This window comes from Schistocerca americana, chromosome 7, assembly GCF_021461395.2.
Source record: "Schistocerca americana isolate TAMUIC-IGC-003095 chromosome 7, iqSchAmer2.1, whole genome shotgun sequence".
Taxonomy (NCBI): domain Eukaryota; kingdom Metazoa; phylum Arthropoda; class Insecta; order Orthoptera; family Acrididae; genus Schistocerca; species Schistocerca americana.
In genome coordinates, this window is record NC_060125.1 from 232,370,649 (window position 1) to 232,394,547 (window position 23,899).

Here is a 23,899-nt window from a genome sequence, read left to right on the forward strand (position 1 = left end):
GGGCGGGGGGGGGGGGGGGGGGAGGGGGAATGCATAGCTAACCAGGTTATGTACATTTCAGGAATGCTACTGCGAATGCTCAATCATTGTGTGTGCCTTCTTAGTTTTTTACAGAACTGGCCAGTTCAAGAATGCTCAGAACGTATGATTGTTTCACAATCTTTCTCGTCTTATGTTCCCAGAACTACTTCATGTATTGGCTGGTGGCCTGCCTTGGCTTTACATTACCCTCCTAGGGTTATTGTTGGACAAGAAATTTAGCAGTATTGATCATTAACCTGAGATGTTCGCTGACCTGTATGGAGTCTTCTGTGATATTAAGTTTTCTCAAATCCCTTCTTGTCTTTTCCAGCCATCCCATGTTATTCTCTTAAAATAAAATTGCAAATAAAATTAAATATACTCCTTTGCACCATTGTCATTCAGTCTATAAATATGACCTTAAATCGTTAATCTCCTCTTCCCTGTTGTGTCTATGATTGTTTCTATGTCTCTGTATGAATCTTCATTTCTCCTGTTGAGCCAGTTACCATCTTTATTCTTTTGTAGTCCTAAAATTTTTCTGCGAATTTTCCTTTCTTTCTTTCCCAGTTCTGTTTGTTTATCATATTTACTCAGTATTAGGCATTCAGATACATGTAGTGTTTCTGTGTAATTACTATTGTGTAGTGTTTAATTTTTACCTAGAACAATACTGATCTTTTTATTATATAGGTTTTGGGGGAGTTTGTGTGCTAATTCCACTTTCTTTGATCTTTTTTTTATTTGTGGTGTTTTCTAATCCAGTTTATTGTATCCATTCTCCCAAATACATAAACTTATTAAATCATTTGATGTTACCATGTTGTCTTTCTAATTATTTTTCTCTGTTCCATTTCTGTTCAATGTATTGTTTTCTCATACGGTATTTGTAATCTGGTTTTAGCTGCAGTTTTGTGAAGTGTTTCTATCGTTATCTTTTAATCTGTTTTGTCCTTCAGATTATTGCAATATCATCAGAAAAAGTGTGACATTTCATCTCAAATCTTCCTGTCCTTGTCCCAGATGGATTCCTTCGATGTCTCTCTCTTGTAGTTCTGTATCCCACTCTCTCATAACCTTGCCTGTGACCAGATGGAAAAGAATCGCTGAGAGCCCGTCACCCTGTGCATCTCCTGTGTGAATTGTGAAGGGTTCAGACACTTCTAGGAATTTAACTTTTGAAGTTGTTTCTGTTGGACTAATCGTGTTTTTGTCGATACCTGCTTGTTCCAGTGCTAGGAATACTGTCTGTCTTGGTACAGAATCATAGTTTTTTTTTGTTTTGTTTTTTTTTTTAAATAAAAATATGCCTGGGTTTGATCTACTTTTTTCTGAATGCTACTTGGTACTCACCAGTTGTGTGTTCTGCTTGGTGTTCTATGTTATGCAGTAGATCTTTGGATATAATTTTGTAGGTGACTGGAAGAAGAGATATGCCTTGGTAATTGGTGGTGTTTGTCCCTCCTCCTTTCTTGTGTTGTGGATGGATTATGCCTTGTTTGCAATCTTCTGTAATTTTTCCTTTCTCTTACCAATCTTTAATAACCTCATAAATGGTTTCAGCTGCCCACTTCCGTTCCAGTTTCCAGATCTCAGATAGTATCCTATCTTTAACTGGCACTCTGTTGTTTTCCTGCCAGCCAGTGTATTGTTCAGTTTGATACAGTGATTGTGGTTCTGAAGGTGTATTTTCTATTTGAGACTGTCTGAAAAAATAATCTCTGTGTTGTTTCCTTGCAGTTTAGAAGAGTTTGGAAATATTTTTGTTGTAACTCAAAGTTCTTGTTATTAGTAATCAATTTCCCTGTTAAATCTTTAATGCGAAGACTGGTCTACTTGTACAATTGGTATTAATAAATGGAAATATTTTTAAACATAGCACGCTAGGGATAAGTCACTTCTTGCCTCACTCTTATTTGATTTGACAAGTTTGGTGACTTCATTTTAATTGGTTTCTTTATTCACTTGAGGACCATATACATTACATAATGTTGTCTAGTTATTTACACAAAATTATATGTCATTTCCACACCATAATAATTAATGCGTGAGTGGTACTACCATAAAACTCTTCTAAAACTATAAATTGACGGTAAATACAGTGTCTCATTGTAATTGTGGTGTCCATTCTTGCGCACAAATCTAAGCAACAACTTGGGTGTTCAAATGGTACATTAAGTTGTGATTTTGGGAACTTTTCCTGCTTTTTCTTTCTTCGAAATTGAGAACCTACCAACTTCATATGCATCATTGACATATGTGCTATGAAAAGTACTTAACAGTAAGCTCTCCCTAAGGTTAGAGTATGCTGGTTGTGTGGAATATGTTCTAATTTACAAATGATAGAGCACAGCAATCAGTCATCTTTTTCTTGCAGGCTTTATTCGGCAAATCCAGATTTCGGCTAGTGCCTAGCCATTACCAGTGCACCATTTCATAGTATCAATGCATGTTCTAGTATGTCAGTCCCCTATTGTTTGGGCTTCTATCACAGTTCTTTCAAGACTACTCTTGAAAGACTCTGCATGATGAGTGACATGAGCAACAATATGTCAAGAATGCTCTGACGTGAAAGTAGCAGAGCCAGCAGGCAGAATAGACAGGCAGCACCAGGACCTGATGCCTGAACCCCACGACATCTCCTCCAGGGACATGCGCTTAGTCCACCCATTGGGCTCTCGGTAGAGGAGACTGTGTTCCAGCGGCTATAAGGGAATGAACGAGACCTACAACCAACACTTTTCCTGAAGATAACAAGTAGGAAGCTTGTCAAAACACTGCGACAACATAGTGCCATGACTCTGCTGATACCATGAGAAGATTTTGTCAGTGTAGTTCTCTGAAAAAGATCCAGTTCATTATAATAATGAGATTACATAATTGCTTGCATAAATTATACTGTGGTTAGTATTGTGTGGACATAGTTGTTTATGGCAACACTAAAAGATTAATCATGCCTCCAAAATGTCTACATTTCTTATGTAGAATAAAGAATGTCCCAGTTCTCAATGTGCCCTGCCTCCCATCTGTGACAACTGTGGAGAGCACCATTCGTCTTGCTTGCCTGGTTGCAGGATTCTCCAGAAAGAAAGGAAAATCATGGAGTACAAGACCCTGGACTGACTGACCTACACTGAGGTTAAGAGAAAATTTGAACGCCTGCATCCTGTGCATATGACATTGTCTTACGCCGCCGCTACAACAGTTCTGACACTACTGGCTCTGCTAACCCCAGTTACCTTTCAGAACTGGAAGACTATACCTGCCCCCTTGATTGTGGGGGCCACTTCCCTCCCTGTTGCTCTTGCACCAACTACTTCAGCAGCAACACTCTCCCAACCATCAGGGACGTCCGTCCCAACTTCTAAGCCGGAGAAGCGTACAACTTCTTCAGCTGCTCGTGCTACGAAAGGGTCCCTTGGGTCACTCGCTTCCCAGGTGTCTGCTAGTGGGAAAGATGATACCTGCCAGTGGCTGAAGAGCCCAAAAGCAGCTGGTCGCAGGGCGTCACGCTCATCCTCAGTCCCGGAGACTGAATCAGTGATGTCTTCCCAGCCAGGGAAACCCAAGGAACAATGAGAGAAAACCATAAAGGAGGTCCTCAAGACCAAGGGAATTGTGGTGGCACCCACACCACTGCTACCTCCAAGCTCTGTGTCTGTGAATGAGGTGGGGATTCTGGCGTCCATTGAGGACATAGATCTTGGCGGACCCTCAGACAAAATGGATATAAACTGCTCAGGCAAAAAGTCGGTGGCAGCAGGTGACCCTGAGGTGTAAACTGCCTCATTGAATGTTCCATGCCTTCTCATTCTAACAGTGAAGTCATCCTCCAGTGGAATTGCGGTGGTTTTTTCCACTGCCTGGCTAAGCTACAGCAACTGTTAAGCTTTACACCTGCTATCTGCATTGCCCTCCAGGAAACCTGGTTCCCAGCAATATGGACCCCTGCCTTCCGCGGCTATAAGGGATATTACAGGAACCATAGCGACTATAATTGAGTGTCAGGTGGAGTTTGCGTTTATTTCCTAAACTCAGTCTGTAGTGAACATGTGCCCCTTCAAACCCCTCTTGAAGCTGTGACTGTCAGAATAAGGTCGGCGCAGGAAGTAACTGTCTCCAACACATGTCTTCCTCCAGATGGTGTAGTATCCCTGAATGTATTAGCTGCACTGATTGATCAACTCCCTAAACCTTTCCTGCTTTTGGGAGATTTTAATGTCCATAACGCCTTGTGTGGTGGCACTGTGCTTACTGGCCGAGGCAGAGATGTCAAAACTTTAGTGTCTCAGGTCGACCTTTGCCTCTTAAATACTGGGGCTGCCACACATTTCATTGTGACTCGAGGTAGTTACTCGGCCATTGATTTATCAGTTTGCAGCCCAGGACTTCTCCCATCTATACACTGGAGAGCACACGAGGACCTGTGTGGTAGTGACCACTTCCTCATCTTCCTGTCACTGCCCTGGCATCGAGTCCATGGACGCCTGGCTTTAAACAAGGCGGACTGGGAAACTTTCACCTCTGCTGTCACCGTTGAATCTCCTCCACATGGGAACATCGATGTGATGGTTGAGCAGGTGACTACAACAATCGTTTCTGTGACAGAAAACACGATCCCTCGCTCTTTGGGGTGCCTCCGGTGAAAGACAATCCATTGGTGGTCGCCGGAAGTCACTGATGCAACTAAGGAGCGTTGGCGAGCTCTACAGCGACATAAGCGGTACCTTTCCCTGGAGTGCCTCATGGGCTTTAAACAGCTCCGTGCTTGTGTTTGCCAACTTATCAAATGATGGAAGCAGGAGTGTTGGGAGAGAGATGTTTCGACCATTGGGTGCCATACGTCACCTTACCAGGTCTGGGCAAAGATCAAACGTGTTGTCAGGTACCAACCCAAACAGCTGTTCCCGGTGTCTACATAAATTGCGTGTTATCTACCAACGCAAACGCGATTGCCGAGCACTTTGCTCGAGCATCTGTGTCAGAGAACTACCCCCCAGCCTTTCGCACTCTCAAGTGGCGGCTGGAAGGGAAACTCCTCTTGTTTACTACACATTACAGTGAATCCTATAATGCCCCATTTACGTAGTGGGAACTCCTCAGTGCCCTTGCACATTGCCCCGACACAGCTCCTGTACGAGATCGGATCCACAGTCAGATGATTAAACATCTCTCATCTGACTACAAGTGACATCTCCTCGTCATCTTCAACCAGATCTGGTGCGATGGAGTTTTTTCATCCCAATGGTGGGAGAGCACCAGGTAAAATTTCACTTGATATGGATAGCTATCGGTCCATCGGCCGCACCAACATTCTTTGTAATCTGCTGGAACGTATGGTGTGTTGGCGGTTGGGTTGGGTCTTGGTCATGTGGCCTACTGGCTCCATGTCAGGGTCGCTCTACCACTGATAATCTTGTGTATCTAGAGTCTGCCATCCAAACAGCCTTTTCCAGATGCCAGCACTTGGTTGCCATCTTTTTTTATGTACGAAAAGCATATGACATGACCTGGTGACATCATATCCTTACCACATAATACAAATGGGGTCTCTGAGGCTCACTCTTGATTTTTATCCTGAATTTCCTGTTGCTTCGTACTTTCTGTGTCCAAGTTGGTGCCTCCAATAGTCCCCCCCATATCCAGGAGAATGGGGTCCCGCAGGGCTCTGTATTGAGTGTCTCTATTTTTAGTGGCCGTTAATGGTCTAGCAGCAGCTGTAGGGCCGTCCGTCTCACCTTCCCTGTACACAGACAACTTCTGCATTTCATACTGCTCCACCAGTACTGGTGTTGCTGATCGGCACCTGTAGGGAGCCATCCCCAATGTGCAGTCATGGGCTCTAGCCCATGGTTTCCAGTTTTTGGCCGCAAAGTCATATGTTATGCACTTCTGTCAGCGTCGTACCATTCATCCAGAACCAGAACCAGAACTTTACGATAATGACAATCCACTCACTGTAGTGGAGACATATCGATTCTTAGGACTGGTTTTCAATGCCCGATTGATTTGGATACCTCACCTTCGTCAGCTTAAGCGGAAGTGCTGGCAGCACCTCAATACCCTCTGGTGCCTGAGCAACACTGGGGGTGCAGATCGCTCTACGCTGCTGCAGCTCTACAGAGCCCTTGTTCAATCCTGCCTTATGGTTCGGCGGCACCCTAAGCATTGCATTTACTCGACCCAGTGCACCACTGTTGGGTTCATCTAGCGACAGGAGCTTTTAGGACGAGTCCGGTGACCAGTGTCCTTGTGGAAGCCAGAGTGCCTCCATTCCAGGTTAGGCATGCTCAACTGCTGGCCAGTTGCATAGCACATATTCTTAGTTCTCCTGTGCATCCGAATCACAGGCTCCTTTTCCCACCCATGGCGGTTTGTCTGCTGCATCGGCGGCCCAGGTCAGGGCTTCCAATTGCAGTTGGTGTTCGATCCCTTCTTTCTGAACTGGAGTCCTTGCCTTTACCACCTACAATTGAGATCCATTCACGTACAACTCCATGGTGTACACCTAGGCCGCAGCTTCGCCTGGACGCCCGATGGCTGTAGTATTTTGATTGCCGAGCTGGTGGCTATATCTCGTGCTCTTGAGCACATCCGTTCATGCCCCGAGGAATAGTTTGTTGTATGTACCGACTCCTTGAGCAGCCTACAGCCTATCTACCAGTGATACCCTCGCCATCCTTTGGTGGCGTCCATCCCGGAGTCCATCTATGCCTAGGACCCGTCCCGTCATTCAGTGGTGTTTGTGTGGACCCCAGGACACGTTGGCATCCCAGGCAACAAACTTGCTGACAAGCTGGATAAACAGGCTGCGCGGAAACCGCTTCTGGAGATGGGCATTTCTGAACCTGACCTGCGTTCTGTCTTCCACCGCAGTGTTTTTCGGCTTTGGGAGACAGAATGTCATAATAGCATGCGCAACAAACTGCGTGTCATTAAGGAGACTGTGAATGTGTGGAAGTCTTCCATGCAGGCCTTTTGCAGGGAATCAGTTGTCCTGTGCCGGCTCCGCATTGATGACGCTTGGGCGACCCACAGTTACCTCTTGCGCCATAAAGACCCACCTCAGTGTCTTTGTGGTGCCCAGTTGTCAATGGCCCATATTCTGGTGCTCTGTCCCACTTTGACAGCCCAGCGACGAAATCTTGAGTTACCGGACTCGTTGCTGCTCATTTTATCTGACAATGCCTCATTGGCTGATTTAGTTTTACGTTTTATTCATGAGGGTGGGTTTTATCATTTGATCTAAGTTTTAGCACATGTCCTTTGTCCCTCTGTGTCCTCCACCCTAGTTCTTTTAGGGTGGAGGTTTTAATATGTTGCAGATCGGCTGGCTTTTCCTTTTTATTCTTGTGGTCGGCAGCACTTGTGGCGTTGTTTTATTAGGAACAAGGGACCAATGATCTCGTAGTTTGGTCCCTTCCCCCCCCCCCCCCCCCCTCCTCAACCACGCCTCTCACCACCCCCCCCCCCCCCCCCCCCCCCTCTTGTAAACAGACAAACCAACCAACCAACTGTTGGATGAGAAACGGGGCATTCCTTTGCAGCTGATTCTTCGGAGTGGAGAGAGGATTGAGTGTGTGTTGGAATATGATACAGGAAATCTGTTTGCGGATTAGTCTGAAGGATAGTGCCTACCTGTGAAGGCCTTTGTGAGAGCATCTGTGTATGGAGCAAGGAAATTTTTTGTCCCCGGTTGGCCAGGCTGTATGGGAAGGATTTTTTGGTGTGGAAGGGATGGCAGCTGTTGAAATGCAGATACTGTTAGTAGTTCGTGAATTTAATGTGGATAGAGGTGTGAATGGAGCCATCAGAGAAGTGGAGGTCAACATCCAGGAAGGTGGCATGCTGAGTTGTGAGGAGGACCAGGTGAAGCGGATGGGAGAGATGTTAAGGTTGTGAAGTAATGAGGATAGTGTGTTCTGGTCCTGAGTCCAGATTGTGAAGATATTGTCAATGAACCTGAACCAGCCTAGGGGTTTGGGTCTGTGCTACACTAGGAACATTCCATAGATGACCCATTGGCCATTGGATTGGCATAGAAGGGTGCCATGCATTTGCCAATGGCTGTGCCACAGACTGTTTTGTGTACCTTTTTTATACCTTCGTATGAGCCATTGGAGATCCCATCCACACCTCTGCCCACATTTCACCCACCAACTACAGTGAGCAGCTATCTACCCTTTTCATAATTATTGATATTCTACTATGTTAATTATTTCTTGATGTTGGACTTTTTTCTTGTCAGCGTATGAATGAATGATTTTAATCCTATAAAGAACTTGAAACACACTGAACTTTACTTCAAAATGGTTCAAATGGCTCTGAGCACTATGGGACTCAACTGCTGAGGTCATTAGTCCCCTAGAACTTAGAACTAGTTAAACCTAACTAACCTAAGGACATCACAAACATCCATGCCCGAGGCAGGATTCGAACCTGCGACCGTAGCGGTCTTGCGGTTGCAGACTGCAGCGCCTTTAACCGAACTTTACTTCCTCAGTCAGTATTTTTATCTCGTTTTCCAGTGGATGAATCGATAGGTGTGTGTAGGACAGTTTCAAATAATCTGGGCAACACTGTTTGTATTAGGGAAGGTATTGCAAAATATTCAAATACAGAGCAAGTAAATAACTATTGACAACATAAAAGGAAAGAGTAATAGGTAACACTTGTACGTGTTTGGTCATTAAGCTGTTTTTATTAATAATATTTCTTCAGCTACAAAATTTAGAAAAAAATACAAAATTCTCTTTGTTTAATAGAATCAGGGCTTTCAGATGTTATTTTAACCCTGAGACAGCTTTTGGCGGGTCATATACGTAACTATGTGTGCTTTTCCTGCGTCTTAAATTTACCATTGTCTCCAGTCAAGTGTGTCATACTTTTGTCTCTAAAGACTATAAAAATGCAACTTGTAAAAGAATTTTGCTGTGTTATGTACATACAATATATGGACTCAGTAACAGGAAGAAAAAAATTATATTGTTATTATTTATGGTATCGAAGAAGGTGGAGGTATTTCTGTCTTGTGTTTCAAGCTTTATTGGTCTTTTGAAGCACTTTTTTTGACAGGATGCAATAGTGATGTAGCAAAGACACAGTATATTGCATTAAAAATTGAAACTTTTTGTCAGAGAGAGTTGCTTTACCATTATTGGTCTTATATTTCAGTTACGCATTATGGATGCTGCCAGGAAGAACAATGACTGCTACTTCTACTACTACTCTACCTGTTTGAAGGTAAAACAAAACGTTTATTAATATTATTTGAAAGATGAATGTTATTACTGCTGTGGTAAATTCAGTAATATATTATAAACAATAGAGGGTATGAAGTATGGTGTTGAATAGGGCGGGTGAAATAAAATAGAGTTGGGGAAACACATTTAAGACCGAAGCAAAATTAACTCATGTTAGTGAACAGGAGAACTGCACATTACACAAAAATGTTTGAGAAAGTAACAGGACCAGACATGTTTAGTAACCATTATTTATCAGAAAAATCAGCATCAGTACTTTGAAGAGCTGCAGCAAAACACTGAAAATACAATTGCTGCTATCTCTCTGGCAGAGCTGCTACACATTCCTTGCAGTTCGATAAATCTGCATCAATGATGCCATTTCTAGCATCTTTTGTGGTTGTTTATGAACAAGTGTCAGTCTTGTGTCAGTCTTATTGTAAATATTTTTCGGGCCAGTTTTACTTTTGAGCACAGTGCATACATGTGTGCATGTGTTGGTTTCCATTGAGTGTCACCCACATATTATTATGTTATGTATAAAAAGGAATCTGAAGCAAGGTGTTGACTTTTACGTGATATCTGCAAACATTTCGTATCTTGGACCTCTATTTCCATGTTGAAGTAAAATATAGCTTATTATCAAGTCTGATTTGTAATATAGCTCTATGTCATTTTGTGAAATAATATTTGGAATTTTTTGTTGATTATGATGTAAATTGTTTGGGCAACTTATTTTGCTGTGTCTGCGACTGACTGTATCACTTTTTTATTCTTCCAGACTGTCATTGTGCCATCATGATTTTCAAAAGTGTTCTATACAAATGTGAGGTTACTCTAGATGTAGCATGTGAGCTGATACAGTACTTAAGGCAATGGACTCACATTTTATAGTATGGTGACAGTTCAAATCGCTTCCTGCCGTCCAGAAGTGTATTTTCCTTCGTTCTCCTATGGTTTGATGCAAATTCTGGGTCAGGTTCTTTGAAATGGATGTGGATGATTTCTTTCTTTTTCCTTCACAACCCAAACTTGTGCTCCAGTCCCAATACCTCGTTTTCAGTATGTTAAACCTTGATCTTTCTCTTGTCTTGATGCAGACAGATTTGGTATCTGTCTCGGGACAGAATTATGACTCATCAAAGACCATAACAGATCTCCAGCCATGCATTAGGATTTCATTTTGTTGATGAGATGTTTATGAGCGTAAAGGCCATTGTATGGTGTTAGTTTTAATTGGTTGTCACGGATCCTTAGCTTGTTTTCAGCGCTTGTTGTAAGTGCTATAAGTGAATTGCCTTCTGTCACATATTCTGACAGCTTCTGAGCAAGAGATAATGATTTTGAATGCCACAGGGATTGGTAAAGGCCCTTTCTGGTTTCTGACTTGCATAAGTTATCTTCCTGTGATAACAAAGTGAGGCAGCACTGTGGCGATTTGAATACAGGGCGACGATGGTGGTCAAATCCCCATCTGGCCATCCAGATTTAGGTTTTCTGTGATTTTTCTAATTTGCTGAAGGCAAAAGCCAGTATGATTTTCTTCCCCATCCTTCATTAATCTGAGTTTGTGCTCTGACCCTAATGATTGCATTGTTGACAGGACATTAGATGCTAGTCTACCTTCCTTTAACTGCCAATGCCTTTAAAGGCTCAGATGAAAGCTGAAGATACCTATAAAAGGTTCACAGCTAATTTAAGTCTTTACATCACAGCATCTCATATTATGCAATTTGAAACAAACAGCAATGACCTTTTAGCACCAGAAGTAGACAGTCATAATTAACTCTAATAGTCCTGATTTATTTATTTACTTATTTATTCAGAATTGACTTAAGTTGTAACACAATTTTAGGTATGCATTTTTTTTAGTGTTTACAAAAACTGGCGGAGTTCCAGAAGGACATAAAGACAGTAGGGCAACTTTTTGTGAAGTTTAAGACTCAGAGCAGTTTATATGTTGAAGTACTGTTATTTTCAAACAAATGTAATTAAATTTGAGCTTTGGGTTAAAACAACTTATAAATACAATAAACAAACAAAATAATCTTACAAACATGTTTTATGCAACTGTAAGATATCATAAAAAGGAACAAACATAAAGGGAACATCACATTTTAGACACATTGTCATAGTCTTTTTGTGGCAATTTTGACATTTCAGTTGCGTCTTCTTTTTGTTTTCTTGTCCGATGGTAATTCGGCAACATCATGTTGCCTTCCATCAAATCGAGACTCTTGTCTTGCCCTCTTGCTAGGACGCCCTCTAGTATTGCAGTGACAGTTTGGTGATGTAATGTCAGATGATCTGTGGCTTCTACATTGTCCTTGTAAAGATCCCAGGCATTTTGCTGTGCATTGTCTATGAAATGCGCAATGATGGAAAATATCACTTTTCCTCTTGTAGAGCATCTATACAGGGATACATTTTGATCAGCTCAATCTCTGCCCCCATATGAGCATTGTAGGAATGTAATAGGTTAAGCTGAAGTATGCTAATCCTTTTCTTTTGTTCCCTGGAAAATCTTGCTATGGAACACAATGGTTGAACTCTGTAAGAGTTGATGGTTACATTAACAACGTCATTGTCTTTCCAACGGACAGTGGAAATTCCTCATGCTGGGCCAAAACAAAGTACCCTTTTTTCTTTTATCATTTTATCTGCGTATAACAGAGTACAATTCTTAACTCGTTTCCACAAGTTGCTTCCACACCCCTGTCCTTTAGGTTATGTAGCTGTTGAACACTGGTAAAGAGGTTTTCAAAGAAAATTCAGCATGGAACATGTGGAATGGACTGGTCCACTTACATCATTGCCACATCATAGCCCATACCTTGGTTTCATAATCCTTACTACACATGCCAGCTTGGTGATAGAGTTAGTCAAATAATATATTCACCGGTGATGCCTCCACACCAGAATTTTAATCCACATCAGATTGGTTTCCCTTTTATGAATATTTGCACCTGTGACTCCCAAAGTACGGGACTGTCGATTCATTGACAGAATGGTGCCGCACATTAGGTGCAAATTGCTTGAATCTCTCTCTCAGCATACACACTAACGGTCCCAAAAGATCAGATTTCTGTAAATTATCATTGTCACATACTAACAGATTGGAAAACGCAAAGTGAAATTGATCCCTGGACACAGCATTTTCTGTGAGGTCATTGTGATTGTCTCTATCTGATTGCTAGTAGATTTTTCTGCGTGACACTGTTACGTAACCACTTAGCAGAAATATTGCAATAAACACCAACATCTCTTCTTCTGAACAGTCTTTCAGCTGCACACTGATTTGTGTAAGTGACCAACATTTGAAGCACTTCTTTGTCACAAAACTGTTGGAAATATTCAAGCAGTGTTCGCCTTTTCTTCATGTCAATTGTGCATTTTAGAAACCATTCGGGTGTTGGATTACCTATTTCCCCAGTTTTCCCATTATATTTCATGGGATTTTGAACTTCTTCCTTTGGTAGCCTTGTTTGTTTGTTGTACTGCACTTGGATTTTCTTTGGCACCTGAGTCTTTATCTGTTATGTCATAAGTAATATTTAGAGGAGTGTGTAATGTTACAGCCATGCCACTAATAGTATTTCATGATAATTTGTTTCTAAGATGTCCAAAAGTTCCTTCAGATTACATTGTTTTCTGTGAATTTAAAATGACAACATATCACCCTGACATCCTTCTGGGAGGGCGGTTCTGAATTACAATTGACAAAACCTTTCAATTGTAATATAAAACTCTAAATAATATAGTTTATTCCATTAGCTCAGTCAATTCATCCTTGGTAAAATTGGACTTATTTTCAAGGCACAGTTTCTCAATAACTGTGAACTATAGCGTCAAAATGACTGTGGCAGTGCATTGGTGACTCAATGCACTTCATTTAAATATGTGTCACTATCTGTTGCAACAGTGTGTTATTCATGGAAATCAGTAACTTCAATGCTAAATGATGTCATCCTTACGGAAGGATGTCAGGCTTACCTGGGTTAAGTGCAGTATGTATAAGGGGCAATCAAGAAGTTCCCATTAAAAGGCTGTGTAGTCCAGAATCAGTATACCAACTAGGCAAAATTACCATGAGCATTGATTCAATCATTCCACCGGTGCACCAGGTTGAAATGCCCATTTGATAAAACACTGTATTCTGCTGTGTGAAGAATCTGTAACTGTGTGCTGCACATCCTCGTTGGACAGGAATTGTCAACCTAGAAAATCAAAATTGGACTTGAACACTTCCCTTGACCTATATAGGTCAACAGTAACTACCGATACCACACTATAAATCTCAATACTTTCACCACCACCACACTTAATCCTACCACAAAAAAAGACACCTAGAAAATCGAAATTGGGATCCAACACTTCCCTTGACCTATATAGGTCAACAGCAACTAACGATACCAAACCAGCCATAGCCACAGCCACACCTTGCAATCAAGCACTTCCCTAAAGTAATATAAGTCAACAACAAAGCAAAATACCAAATCACCAATACAAACAACCATAAGTTATCCATACGACATCTCCACATATAGCCTGGCGCAAGACGCTGGAAATTTTAAGTCTCATTTCTTCACGACACACTGAACACTTCACGACTTCAGCAAACAGGCCGAATAGCTGAAAAAATTTTATTAGAGACAACGCACTGTCCCCCACCATCGCCGACAACCGAAAACTGTTGACCTTGTCAGTCATATCCATACCTACCAAAGGCATAAAAAAAGCAATTTACTAAAATTCACACATGACAAACAGAAAAAAAACTACAATAACGCCGGCATAACAAAACCAGAATCGTTAACTCACTGAAAAATATTTCGCTGAAAGCACAGTCACCACCAATACCACACACGTGCAGTGCTCCCACACAAATGAACCGCATATGCCACATAACACGCTACCCATAAACACAACACCAGAGAGAACAACCGACCGCAACAATACGCCACCTATAAACATGCTACACACACAAATTAAACCAAAAACATCACCTAACACACAACATATAAACACACCACCAGAGAGCACCACCGATCACATAAAAACGACACCTACAAACACGCCACTCCCACAAACTAAGCTACGCACCGTCAAGACGTCACACACCACAACAGCCTTACATCACGGGCCATTCCGACGGGTGGAATTGGACATTTCCGTTGACCCAAACAAACCATTTTGATGGAAAATTAAAAAATGCCTCCATCAGCCATTCTTTCTACAAGTTATCTGAATATTTAGATTCAGGGATCGAAAAATTTTGTTAGCTATGTGGCATGTAGCAATATATGTACAATAAAGCTGAATGACAAGTAATAATGCTCCACAAATAGGACTCAGTATTTGTAGATGTAAAAATATTCTTTTCAAAAAATACCTTCCTAATCAAGTAACTTCTTTTTATTGGGATAATTTTGGGAAAGTGTAGCTCATTTATAAAAGAGATGATATATAGAATGTTAGTGTGACCCATCTTTTAGTACTACTCAAGTGTTTGGGTTCCCCACCAGGTCATATTAAAGGAAGAGATTGTAACATTTCAGATGCATTCTTGGCACTGGTAGGTTCAATCAGCACACAAGAATTACAGTATTACGGAGATTTTTCATGAATTCAAATGGGGATCCCTAGAGCAAAGGTGACTGTCGTAGCATGAGATGATATTATTGTGTACACTTCGTTGAAGGTGTAATCAGGTTTAGAAAAAGAAACCATATTGATTTATTTGCCCACAGGGATACATGGCAAGGGTTGCCAGGAGAGTGAGATAAGAAAACTCTAGTAGCCACAGACCCATTTCGAAAGAGAAGGGAAAATTCAAAGACGAAGGAACGAAGCCATTTACTATCTGCTCTAGGCATTGGCTCAGACAGGGGGAGATGTTTTTTCAGGCATGGCTCGGAGAGCCCTCAGTAATACCTGTCAGGTGATGTGACATGAATTGATTGGCAAGGCGGCTCTTCTAACAACAATTCAGCCTATTCCAGGGGAACCGGTTGATTGTTGTTGCATTAGCTGAAAGGTGATGGACGAAATAGGCGGACTCTTTGTAAAATCTAAATAAAAAAAATCACTCATGTTTGGTACCTGGGGGCATCTTGTGTATCTCCTCCCCTCTCCCTGAAAGAGTTCATCACGGGTGAACTCTACAGTGTCAATGGGGTCATAAATATGGGGAAAACAATATTTGGTTTTCATTTAACAGTGCAATATTTTAATTTCATTTAACAATTCACACCTTGGAACGTGAGTACAATTGTTACATCACCGTATGGTGACTAAAATTGCCAACATAGGAATGTGACAGTGGCAGCTTTGCAAAGGTAGTAGAAACTGGTTTCAGATAGCTTTGGGGAGTACAAGCAACTGAAACATTCATATGACAAGGATTAAGATTTAACATAAAAATCACTACATGTTTACAGATCAGGGTTTATTATTATTAATAATAATAATAATAATAAAGGAAGTGAATGATTGATTTCTAGTGCTTTTAGAGGAGGTGGTGGTTACAATGTAGTTTGTAATAGAGTAGAAGTTGTATGACGTTCAAAGGCCTCATCAGACTGCAGTTGATCTGTTTTAGAATGACATGAGCACACAGTGCCCAGCATCGTTATGGTGATAGGTAACTGCCAGGGTGGCATCAATTGTTTGCCAACCTGACAATAAGACAGATTTAAATCACAGAACAGAATATTGAAACATGGTTGTCTGGTTTTCCCCCCTCGCCACCTTTAAGTATCGTCACAATCTAATTGACCCAATAAAAGTTAAACAAATTGAAAATATATTAATGTGTGGAAGGTGCCAAGTCAACTACTTGGTTAAATCCTTCAGAGCATCAGCCAGGATAAAATTAAATAGGTTTGACTAAGAAAACTATAAAATGAAAGCTGCAAAACGTGACACTTCTCATTGTATTGCTATGTCTTGTAAACAAATGATAAATCATTTACAGCAAACACTTAAAGGGCGGTTCCTTTGATCCAAATTTATATGATTCCAAAAGCAAGGTAATTAAGTCTAAATGAACCGAATAAAGAGATGTTTGAAAATCACAAAAGTATGCAATTCATAAGACAAATACACAATAATAGTTTTAATGAATGTGAGATTACAAAGTTACAGTTTGTGACAGTGGGAAAATAAAATTTGTCACAACTTTTGCACTTTAACTTGGTTGAAGAATGTGGTCAACTGTAGTGGCTGCATGTGTTTCTACTATATAACTTGCATGTGAAACATTAGTACGTAGCCACACTCAGTATTAGAATAGCAAGCAGTGTGGAAGTCACTGCTGGAACAATTACATTAAGTAAAATTTGATAGACTGCCATAATATGTGCGGCAGCTCAATCCAGTGACTTTTGTTGGCGTTCCTGTGCCAGTGACTAATCCAAGGAGTTGAAAAATTCAGTGCAGTTAGTAACCGGAAGAACTGATAGGGTAGGATGTGCACAGAGAGAGAAGTTAAATCTGAGATGAATGACAGAATGGTTAGATTGTGACGCCCAAAGTTTCTTTCAGCTGCGCAGAGAACCGAAGTTCAGCTGCCATAGTTTAACACTATTCACATTGTGCTGTCATCCACTGTTTCACTCTCCAGAAAGTACAACTGTTTCAATCAACTGTTCTTTTGCAGCACTTCTTTGCAAAACTATAATTTTGTTTCTTGCAAATTTGCTTTGTCACATTGACTGTTGATGTTGCTGTATGTTTCATTCTTTTTGATGTTTAATGCCATTCCATGATGTTCTTATAATTTCTGCCATCATTTCACTTTTATGGTAATATCATTTATTTGATTCACCATTCAAAAACTCTGTTCAACAATAGGTATTGTCCTGCCCATTGTAAACATGTACCTTTGGTTCTTTCTTGATCATGATTTTAATTTTAGTAGTAGTCTCAGTTTATCCTCCTCTGTGACTTCTTCACTAAAGATTGTCTAGTTGCAATAGCCACATTTAAGGACTATAATTGGAGCATGGAAGTATTAAATACTGGATGGTCATGTACAAACTGGTACAATATGCCCACCATTAGAAATAATAAAAAATTCTTCACACACAGCAGTTATATCAGACACAGTTATTATACTGAAACTTTCTCTTTTACGCAATATAAGTTCATCTGTATACACTCTTTCCCAATACACTCACCTTACAGATTCTTGTGTTCAACATCAGACAGAAATATTAAATTGTATGACCGCTGTTTCTGAGAAATTTGCATCAACTGACTCTACTACTCAATAATTAGCATATTCCAAAGAAATTGCAATAAAGCAGAGATACCTTACACTTTGCACAGCTTCGTTGGGCTCTCCGGGTTGGTGTGAGGTTTCTTTTAAGGAAATCAAAAGCAAAGTTTTACAAAAACAACCTTGCTCCACACCCATCCCTCCCTCTGCACATTCTTTCCTCTCCTCTACCTTCCTTCCTCATATTCCCACCTTCCAATTGCTTACTCGGACTTGTGCCAATGCTTGAATTTTGTCAATATGGAACTGTAGACAGTCTGTTTACATAAACAGCAAAGTTTTACAGGTAAATTCTAATTTGTACCTGCAACTTTTTCAAGTTTGGTATTATCAATGGTACTCTGATTTTTCTTCAGACATCGTATTGAGGGATTCTCTTGTCTTTTGTTTGTTCCAATTAAGTCCCACAATTTGTCGCCCATCTTACCACTAAATACTTAAAATGAGCATTACATAAGATAAATATTTAGTTCTACTCATAGTGCTGTTGATAAAATGTGCAGATACATCATGTTTAACTGGGAACTTTGGACTGTGTTGTGATGTAGTAGTTAACATAGCTGGCTCCTGACACAGATTCCTGATGGCCACCTCGGATTTTTTTGTGGTGCAAAATGTCCTGTCTTGTTACACAAGTTGAGAAGCAACCTAAATAACTATGCCACAAAATTTAATACAATTAGATAAATAGATACAGAAATGTACAGCCACTGGCTCCAGAAGCTTGTACATTTCCTTAGCTTTTGTATGTGTTTCTCCTGCCTCCACTTGATGAGCAGATTTTTTTTAATCCATCCAATTATATTTTCAAAACTTGATTATTTTCATTGATATATAAGCAAGAGAATTAACACACAAGCAGCCAAAGTGGGAATACTATCGAAAGGGTGGGTGCTGCTCAACACTTAAGTGTCATCAGTTATGTAGCTGTGTTTGTGGTACCAGTTAGTAGCACTTTTATTTATGCCATTTTGGTTTTTCATGGTGTCAGTCTGTCATCGTGCTGTGATGCCTATTGGCAAGCTGATGGAGTCTTCATATACATAATCCTTGAAATAGAATAAAGCCATATTGACAATTGAATTATGTAAGTATTTTTTGTAATTCCTAAGAAAAAAGGCATATAAAATACTTATTCACTGGACTTCTAACAGAATTTGTAAATTACTTGCAGGGAGACGGTTGTCTTTTTCGACATGAGCCATCAGCCTTGGGTTGTGAGACAGTTTGCACATACTGGCAGCAAGGCAAGTGTTTGAACCAGCACTGCAACTTCAGGCATATGGAACTAAGGGTAAGATACAAAAACAATATAATACTTCCACTTGGATGTTCATTGTTACTTCATAATCATTTTCTGCTTGTAGTGCTTTTTTTTTTTAACCCATGGTGGTTAGTAACTTTTATTACTCCTTATTTTTGAAGACTATGGTAGGTGAGCAGTTTATTCCCAACTTTCGCATATTCTATTGAATTAGGATGATAAGATGGGGAGCTTTTGCAGTATTTCCTCAGGGATCAGTGTGTTATTGCAATGAATGTGATAGTTTTTTCGGTATATTGCATAAACTAAATTTGCATCTTGTACAGTTTCATTTAATACATACAATTCCAAGGACTGTGAAGTAATTAACTTACTCATTCCTTCAGAAGGGTGAAATTTTTGATACTAATTTGCTAATTATTTCATGTGTGCATTAACTGTGAACTCACCTTTGTGTAAATCAGAGTTCTTCCTCTACACTTAAATGTAGACATTGATTCTTTTGCTAGTATTGTAAACACAGACTGTAGGGACACTTTTTGTCTGATGTGTACTATTGTACATAAAATCTATTCTTAGGGTGCAGTACATTTTCATTGTTGGTATTAAGTTACAATTAACTTCCTCATTTTGGGCAGCTGCATGTCTCATTCACAGGGAACTTTAATACAGTTTTCTTCATTTGGTGCAGAGTATCTAAATATGTAATTAAACAACAAAAATAGTCAGTTATTGGTAATATAATATAAACAGATAGACAAAAAATCTACTCACCAAGCGGTGGCAGGGGAACACACACACACACACACACACACACACACACACAGGATTTAACTATTATAAGCTTTTGGAGCCAGTGGTTCCTTCTTCTGGCAGGAAGGGGAAGGAAGAGGGGTGAAGAAAAAGGCCTGGAGAGGTTTACGGAAAGGGGTACAGTTCAGAAAAGCCACCCAGAACCCCAGATCAGAGTAGATTTACCAGACGAGACGAGAAAGAAACACTGATTGTTGGGGACTGCACCGGATGAGATTTGAGAACCTGAGAGCTTAAAGGTGGAAGACAGGGTAATATACAAGATAGAGATTACTACTAAAACTACACATGTGAGTTAATAGGAGTGAAAAGCTAAATGTGTTGTATGTAACAGAGGTGGGAGGCGGGACAGCGAAAAATAGACGAGTCAGAAAATGAAAGATGTAGGAAACTAAAATAGAGTGAAGAAAGGAGTAGTTACTGTGAATAAATGCTGAGACGAAAGGATTTAACGTAAATTAAGGCCAGGTGGGTGGTGAGAACCAAAGACATGTTGTAGTGCTAGTTCCCACGTGCGGAGTTCTGAGAAATTGATGTCTGGAGGAAGAATCCAGATGGCGCATGTGGTGAAACAGGCACCGAGGTCATGACTGTCATGTTGTACAGCATGCTCTGCAATAGGATATTCTGTGTTGACTGTATACACCCTCTGCCAATGCCCTTTCATCCTGACTGACAACTGGGCGGTAGTCATGCCAATGTAAAAGGCCTAACACTGTTTACATAACAGCTAGTATATGACAGGTGTTGTTTCCCAGGTGGCTCTCCCTTTGATAGTATATTTTTGCCAGTTACAAGGCTGGAATAGGTGTTGGTAGGAGGGTACATAGGGCAAGTCTTGCAGCGGGGATGGTCGCAGGGGTAGGAGCCATAGGATAGGGAGATGGGTGCAGAAGCAGCATAGGATCTGACAAGAATGTTACGAAGATTGGGAGGACGATGAAAAGCTTCTCTAGGTGTGGTGGGCAAAATCTCGTACAGAAAGAATCTCTTTTCAGGCTATGATTTTAGGAAGTCATGGCCATGTTGAAGTAGCTGATTGATACCTTCCTGACCAGGATAATACTGGGTGACAAGTGGTGTGTTCCGAAGTTGTTTTTTTGGAGGGATCAGCAATACCAAGATTGGATGTGATGGCACAGCAAATCTGCTTTTGAAGTAGGCTTTTGGAATAATTAGGTCCTTCCTGAAGTGAGAGTGATGGTGTATTGCTGTAAAGAGCCTGCATCTGAAAAAATGTTTGTCTTGAATGCCAAGGCTGTATGGGAGGTAAGGCTTGCATGGAAAGGGTGGCAACTGTCAAAATGTAAGTACTTTTGTTTGTTGGTAGGTTTGATGTGGACGGAAGTGTGTAGCTAGCCTTCGTTGAGGATGAGATCAGCCTCTCCATGAGTCCATACGGCGAAGGTGTCATCAATGTATCTGAACCAAACCAGGGGCTGAAGGCTTATGGATCCCAGGAAAGCACCCTCCAAGCAACCCATGAAAAGTCTGGCATAGGAAGGACCCATCCTGGTTCCCATGACTGTACCCTGATCTGTTTGTATGTCTGACCCTCAAAGGTGAAGTAGTTGTTTGTAAGTATAAAGTTGAGTAAGGTGAGTAAGAAGGATTTCATACGTTTGGAATCAGGTGTGGGCTGACTGAGGAACTGTTAAGCAGCAGACAGACCGTGTGCATGGAGTACGTTGGTATAGAGAGAGGATGGGTCAATGGTGAGAAGCAAGGTGTGATGGGAGTGGGACAGGCATAGATATCAGACGATCTAGGAAATGGTTGGTATATTTGATGTAGGAGGGAAGTCTTTGTACTATGGGTTGCATGTGCTGATCAGATATACGTTTGGTCGGTGCTTTGAAGCCAGCAACTATAAGATGGCCAGGATGATTGGGTTTGTGGATCTTAGGAACAAGGTAATAGGTTGAGGTGCATGGTTTGGGTGGGGTAATAATTTCTATGGATTGAGGTGTAAGTCCTTGTGAGGAGCCTAATGCTTTTTAGGAGGGACTGCAGGTCAGTTTGAATCACAAGGATGGGATCTCTATGGCAGCTGCTGTGAGTACAGGAGTTTACTCCTGTCGGTAGTACAGGAGTTTACTCCTGTCGGTCAAGTGCCACAGTGGTAGATCCATTGTCTGCCCAGGAGGATAATGATGTAATCATCAGCTTTTAGGGATTGTAGAGCCTGGAGTTCTGCAGAGAACAAGTTAAGGTCATGTTGTAGAAACCTGGGGAAGGGTCGTGAAGCAATGCTGGATGTGAGGAATTTTTGGAAGGCTTGTAAGGCATGATTTTGAGACAGTGGTGGTGGATCAAGTTGGAATCACGATTGGTATTTTTCACAGCAGGTTTCAATACCTGATTTGCTGTTAGAAATGTTTTGGGATTGGATTGCAAAGTGATATTTCCAGTTGACATTATGTGTAAAGGAAAGTAGGTTCTTCACCAAAGAAGCATGGTGAAATGCAGGTTTAGGGCTGAAAGTAAGACCCTTGGATAATACAGATAATTCGGGGGGGGGGGGGGGGGGTGGATGCTTTGGATGAGAGGTTGTGGCATTGTACAGTTGTGACTGGTTCTTGTGATTATGAGTTATTACAGGTCAGGGAAGCTGTGGTGAAGGCTGTGGGATGTTAACGAGGTTGGCCAAACTTGGTCTGTGGGTGTGGGAAAGGAGTGGTGGTTGATGGTGTCACTGTTTGGGGAGCTGCAGAGGGGCAGGAAGGGGAACACCACTGTTGAGAGGGTGGGATAGCTTCCTGAGAGGTAAAGTCTGGCATGTCATTGCAGTCTGAAGTTGGCTTGGAGGATGATACCCTCCAAGGAAACATGAGGGCAGATAATTGCAGGATTTTGTAGTAGAGAAGTCTGATGGAGAGGAAACTGGCATGTGAGGCATATAGGTCCCAGATTAGTTGGTCAGTTCAAGAGACTGCTGTATTTGAAACTGTAAAAGAGGCTGGTGTAGAGTAGGATTACATCCAGAAAAAGGGACTTTCAGTGTTAGGAAGTCACTCAAGGGACAAGTAGGTTTCAAGAAACATAATGTGGGACCTTAGTTTTGATAGTGCAAAAGCATGTTTTCGAAGAAACAGCTACACACTTCCATCCACATGAAATCTACTAACAAACAACAGTACTTACATTTTAACAGTTGCCACCCTTTCCATGTCAAACCTAACCTCCAATACAGCCTTGGCATTTGAGGCAAACTTATTGGTTTGGATGCAGACTCTTTACAGCAGTGCACCCTCACTCCAGCCTTCATTGAATGTAATTATCCCAACAGCCTACTTCAAAAGCACATTTCCTGGGCCATCACATCCAATCTTGGTACTGCTGACCCCTCCGAAAAACAACTTCGGAACACACCACAGTATTATCCTGGTCTTGAATGTATCATTCAACCACTTTGACAAGGCCATGACTTCCTAAAATCATGGCCTGAAAAGAGATCCTTTCTGTCTGAGATTTTGTCCACCACATCTAGAGTATCTTTTCATTGCCCTCCCAATCTCCACAACATCCTTGTTAGACCGAATGCTCCTTCTGCCCCCATCTTCCTACCCTATGGCTCCTACACCTGTGACCATCCCCGCTGCAAGACTTGCCCTGTGCACCCTCATACAACCACCTATTCCAGCCCTGTAACTGGCAAAGCATATACTATCAAAGGGAGAGCCACCTGCGAAATGACGCATGTCATATACCAGCTGTTACGTAAACACCGTTCAGACTTTTACATTGGCATGACTACCACTCAGATATCAGTCAGGATGAATGGGCATCGGCAGAGGGTGTATACAGGGAACACACAATATCCTGTTGCAGAGCATGCTGTACAACATGACAGTCATGACCTCGGTAACTGTTTTACCACTCGTCCCATCTAGATTCTTCCCCCAGACACCAATATCTCAGAACTCCGCAGGTAGGAACTAGGCACACAACATTTCCTTGGTTCTCACCACCCACCTGGCCTTAATTTACGTTAATTCCTTCCGTCTCGGCATTTATTCACAGTAACTACTCCTTGGACCTTGCCGTTGGTGGGGAGGCTTGTGTCCCTCAGTGATACAAATAGCCGTACCTTAGGTACAACCATGACGGAGGAGTATCTGTTGAGGGGCCAGACAAACATATGGTTCCTGAAGAGGGGCAGCAGCCTTTTCAGTAGTCGTAGGGGCAACAGTCTGAATGATTGACTGATCTGGCCTTGTAACATATACCAAAACAGCCTTGCTGTGCTGATACTGTGAACAGCTGAAAGTGAGGGGG

At 41.4% G+C, this 23,899-nt stretch overlaps 1 protein-coding gene across 2 annotated transcripts in view; it reads left to right on the forward strand.

Annotated features, from left to right (window-relative positions):
* The window catches only part of LOC124621996 (zinc finger CCCH domain-containing protein 11A-like), a 64,531-nt gene that overhangs the window by 15,085 nt on the left and 25,547 nt on the right, over positions 1-23,899 (forward strand). For both annotated transcript variants that reach the window (XM_047147541.1, XM_047147540.1), the window contains 2 exons: positions 9,196-9,264; positions 18,719-18,838. In XM_047147541.1, coding sequence (XP_047003497.1) covers positions 9,205-9,264; positions 18,719-18,838 — 180 coding nt within the window. In that variant the 5' untranslated portion in view covers positions 9,196-9,204. The remainder of the gene's footprint in view (positions 1-9,195; positions 9,265-18,718; positions 18,839-23,899) is intronic.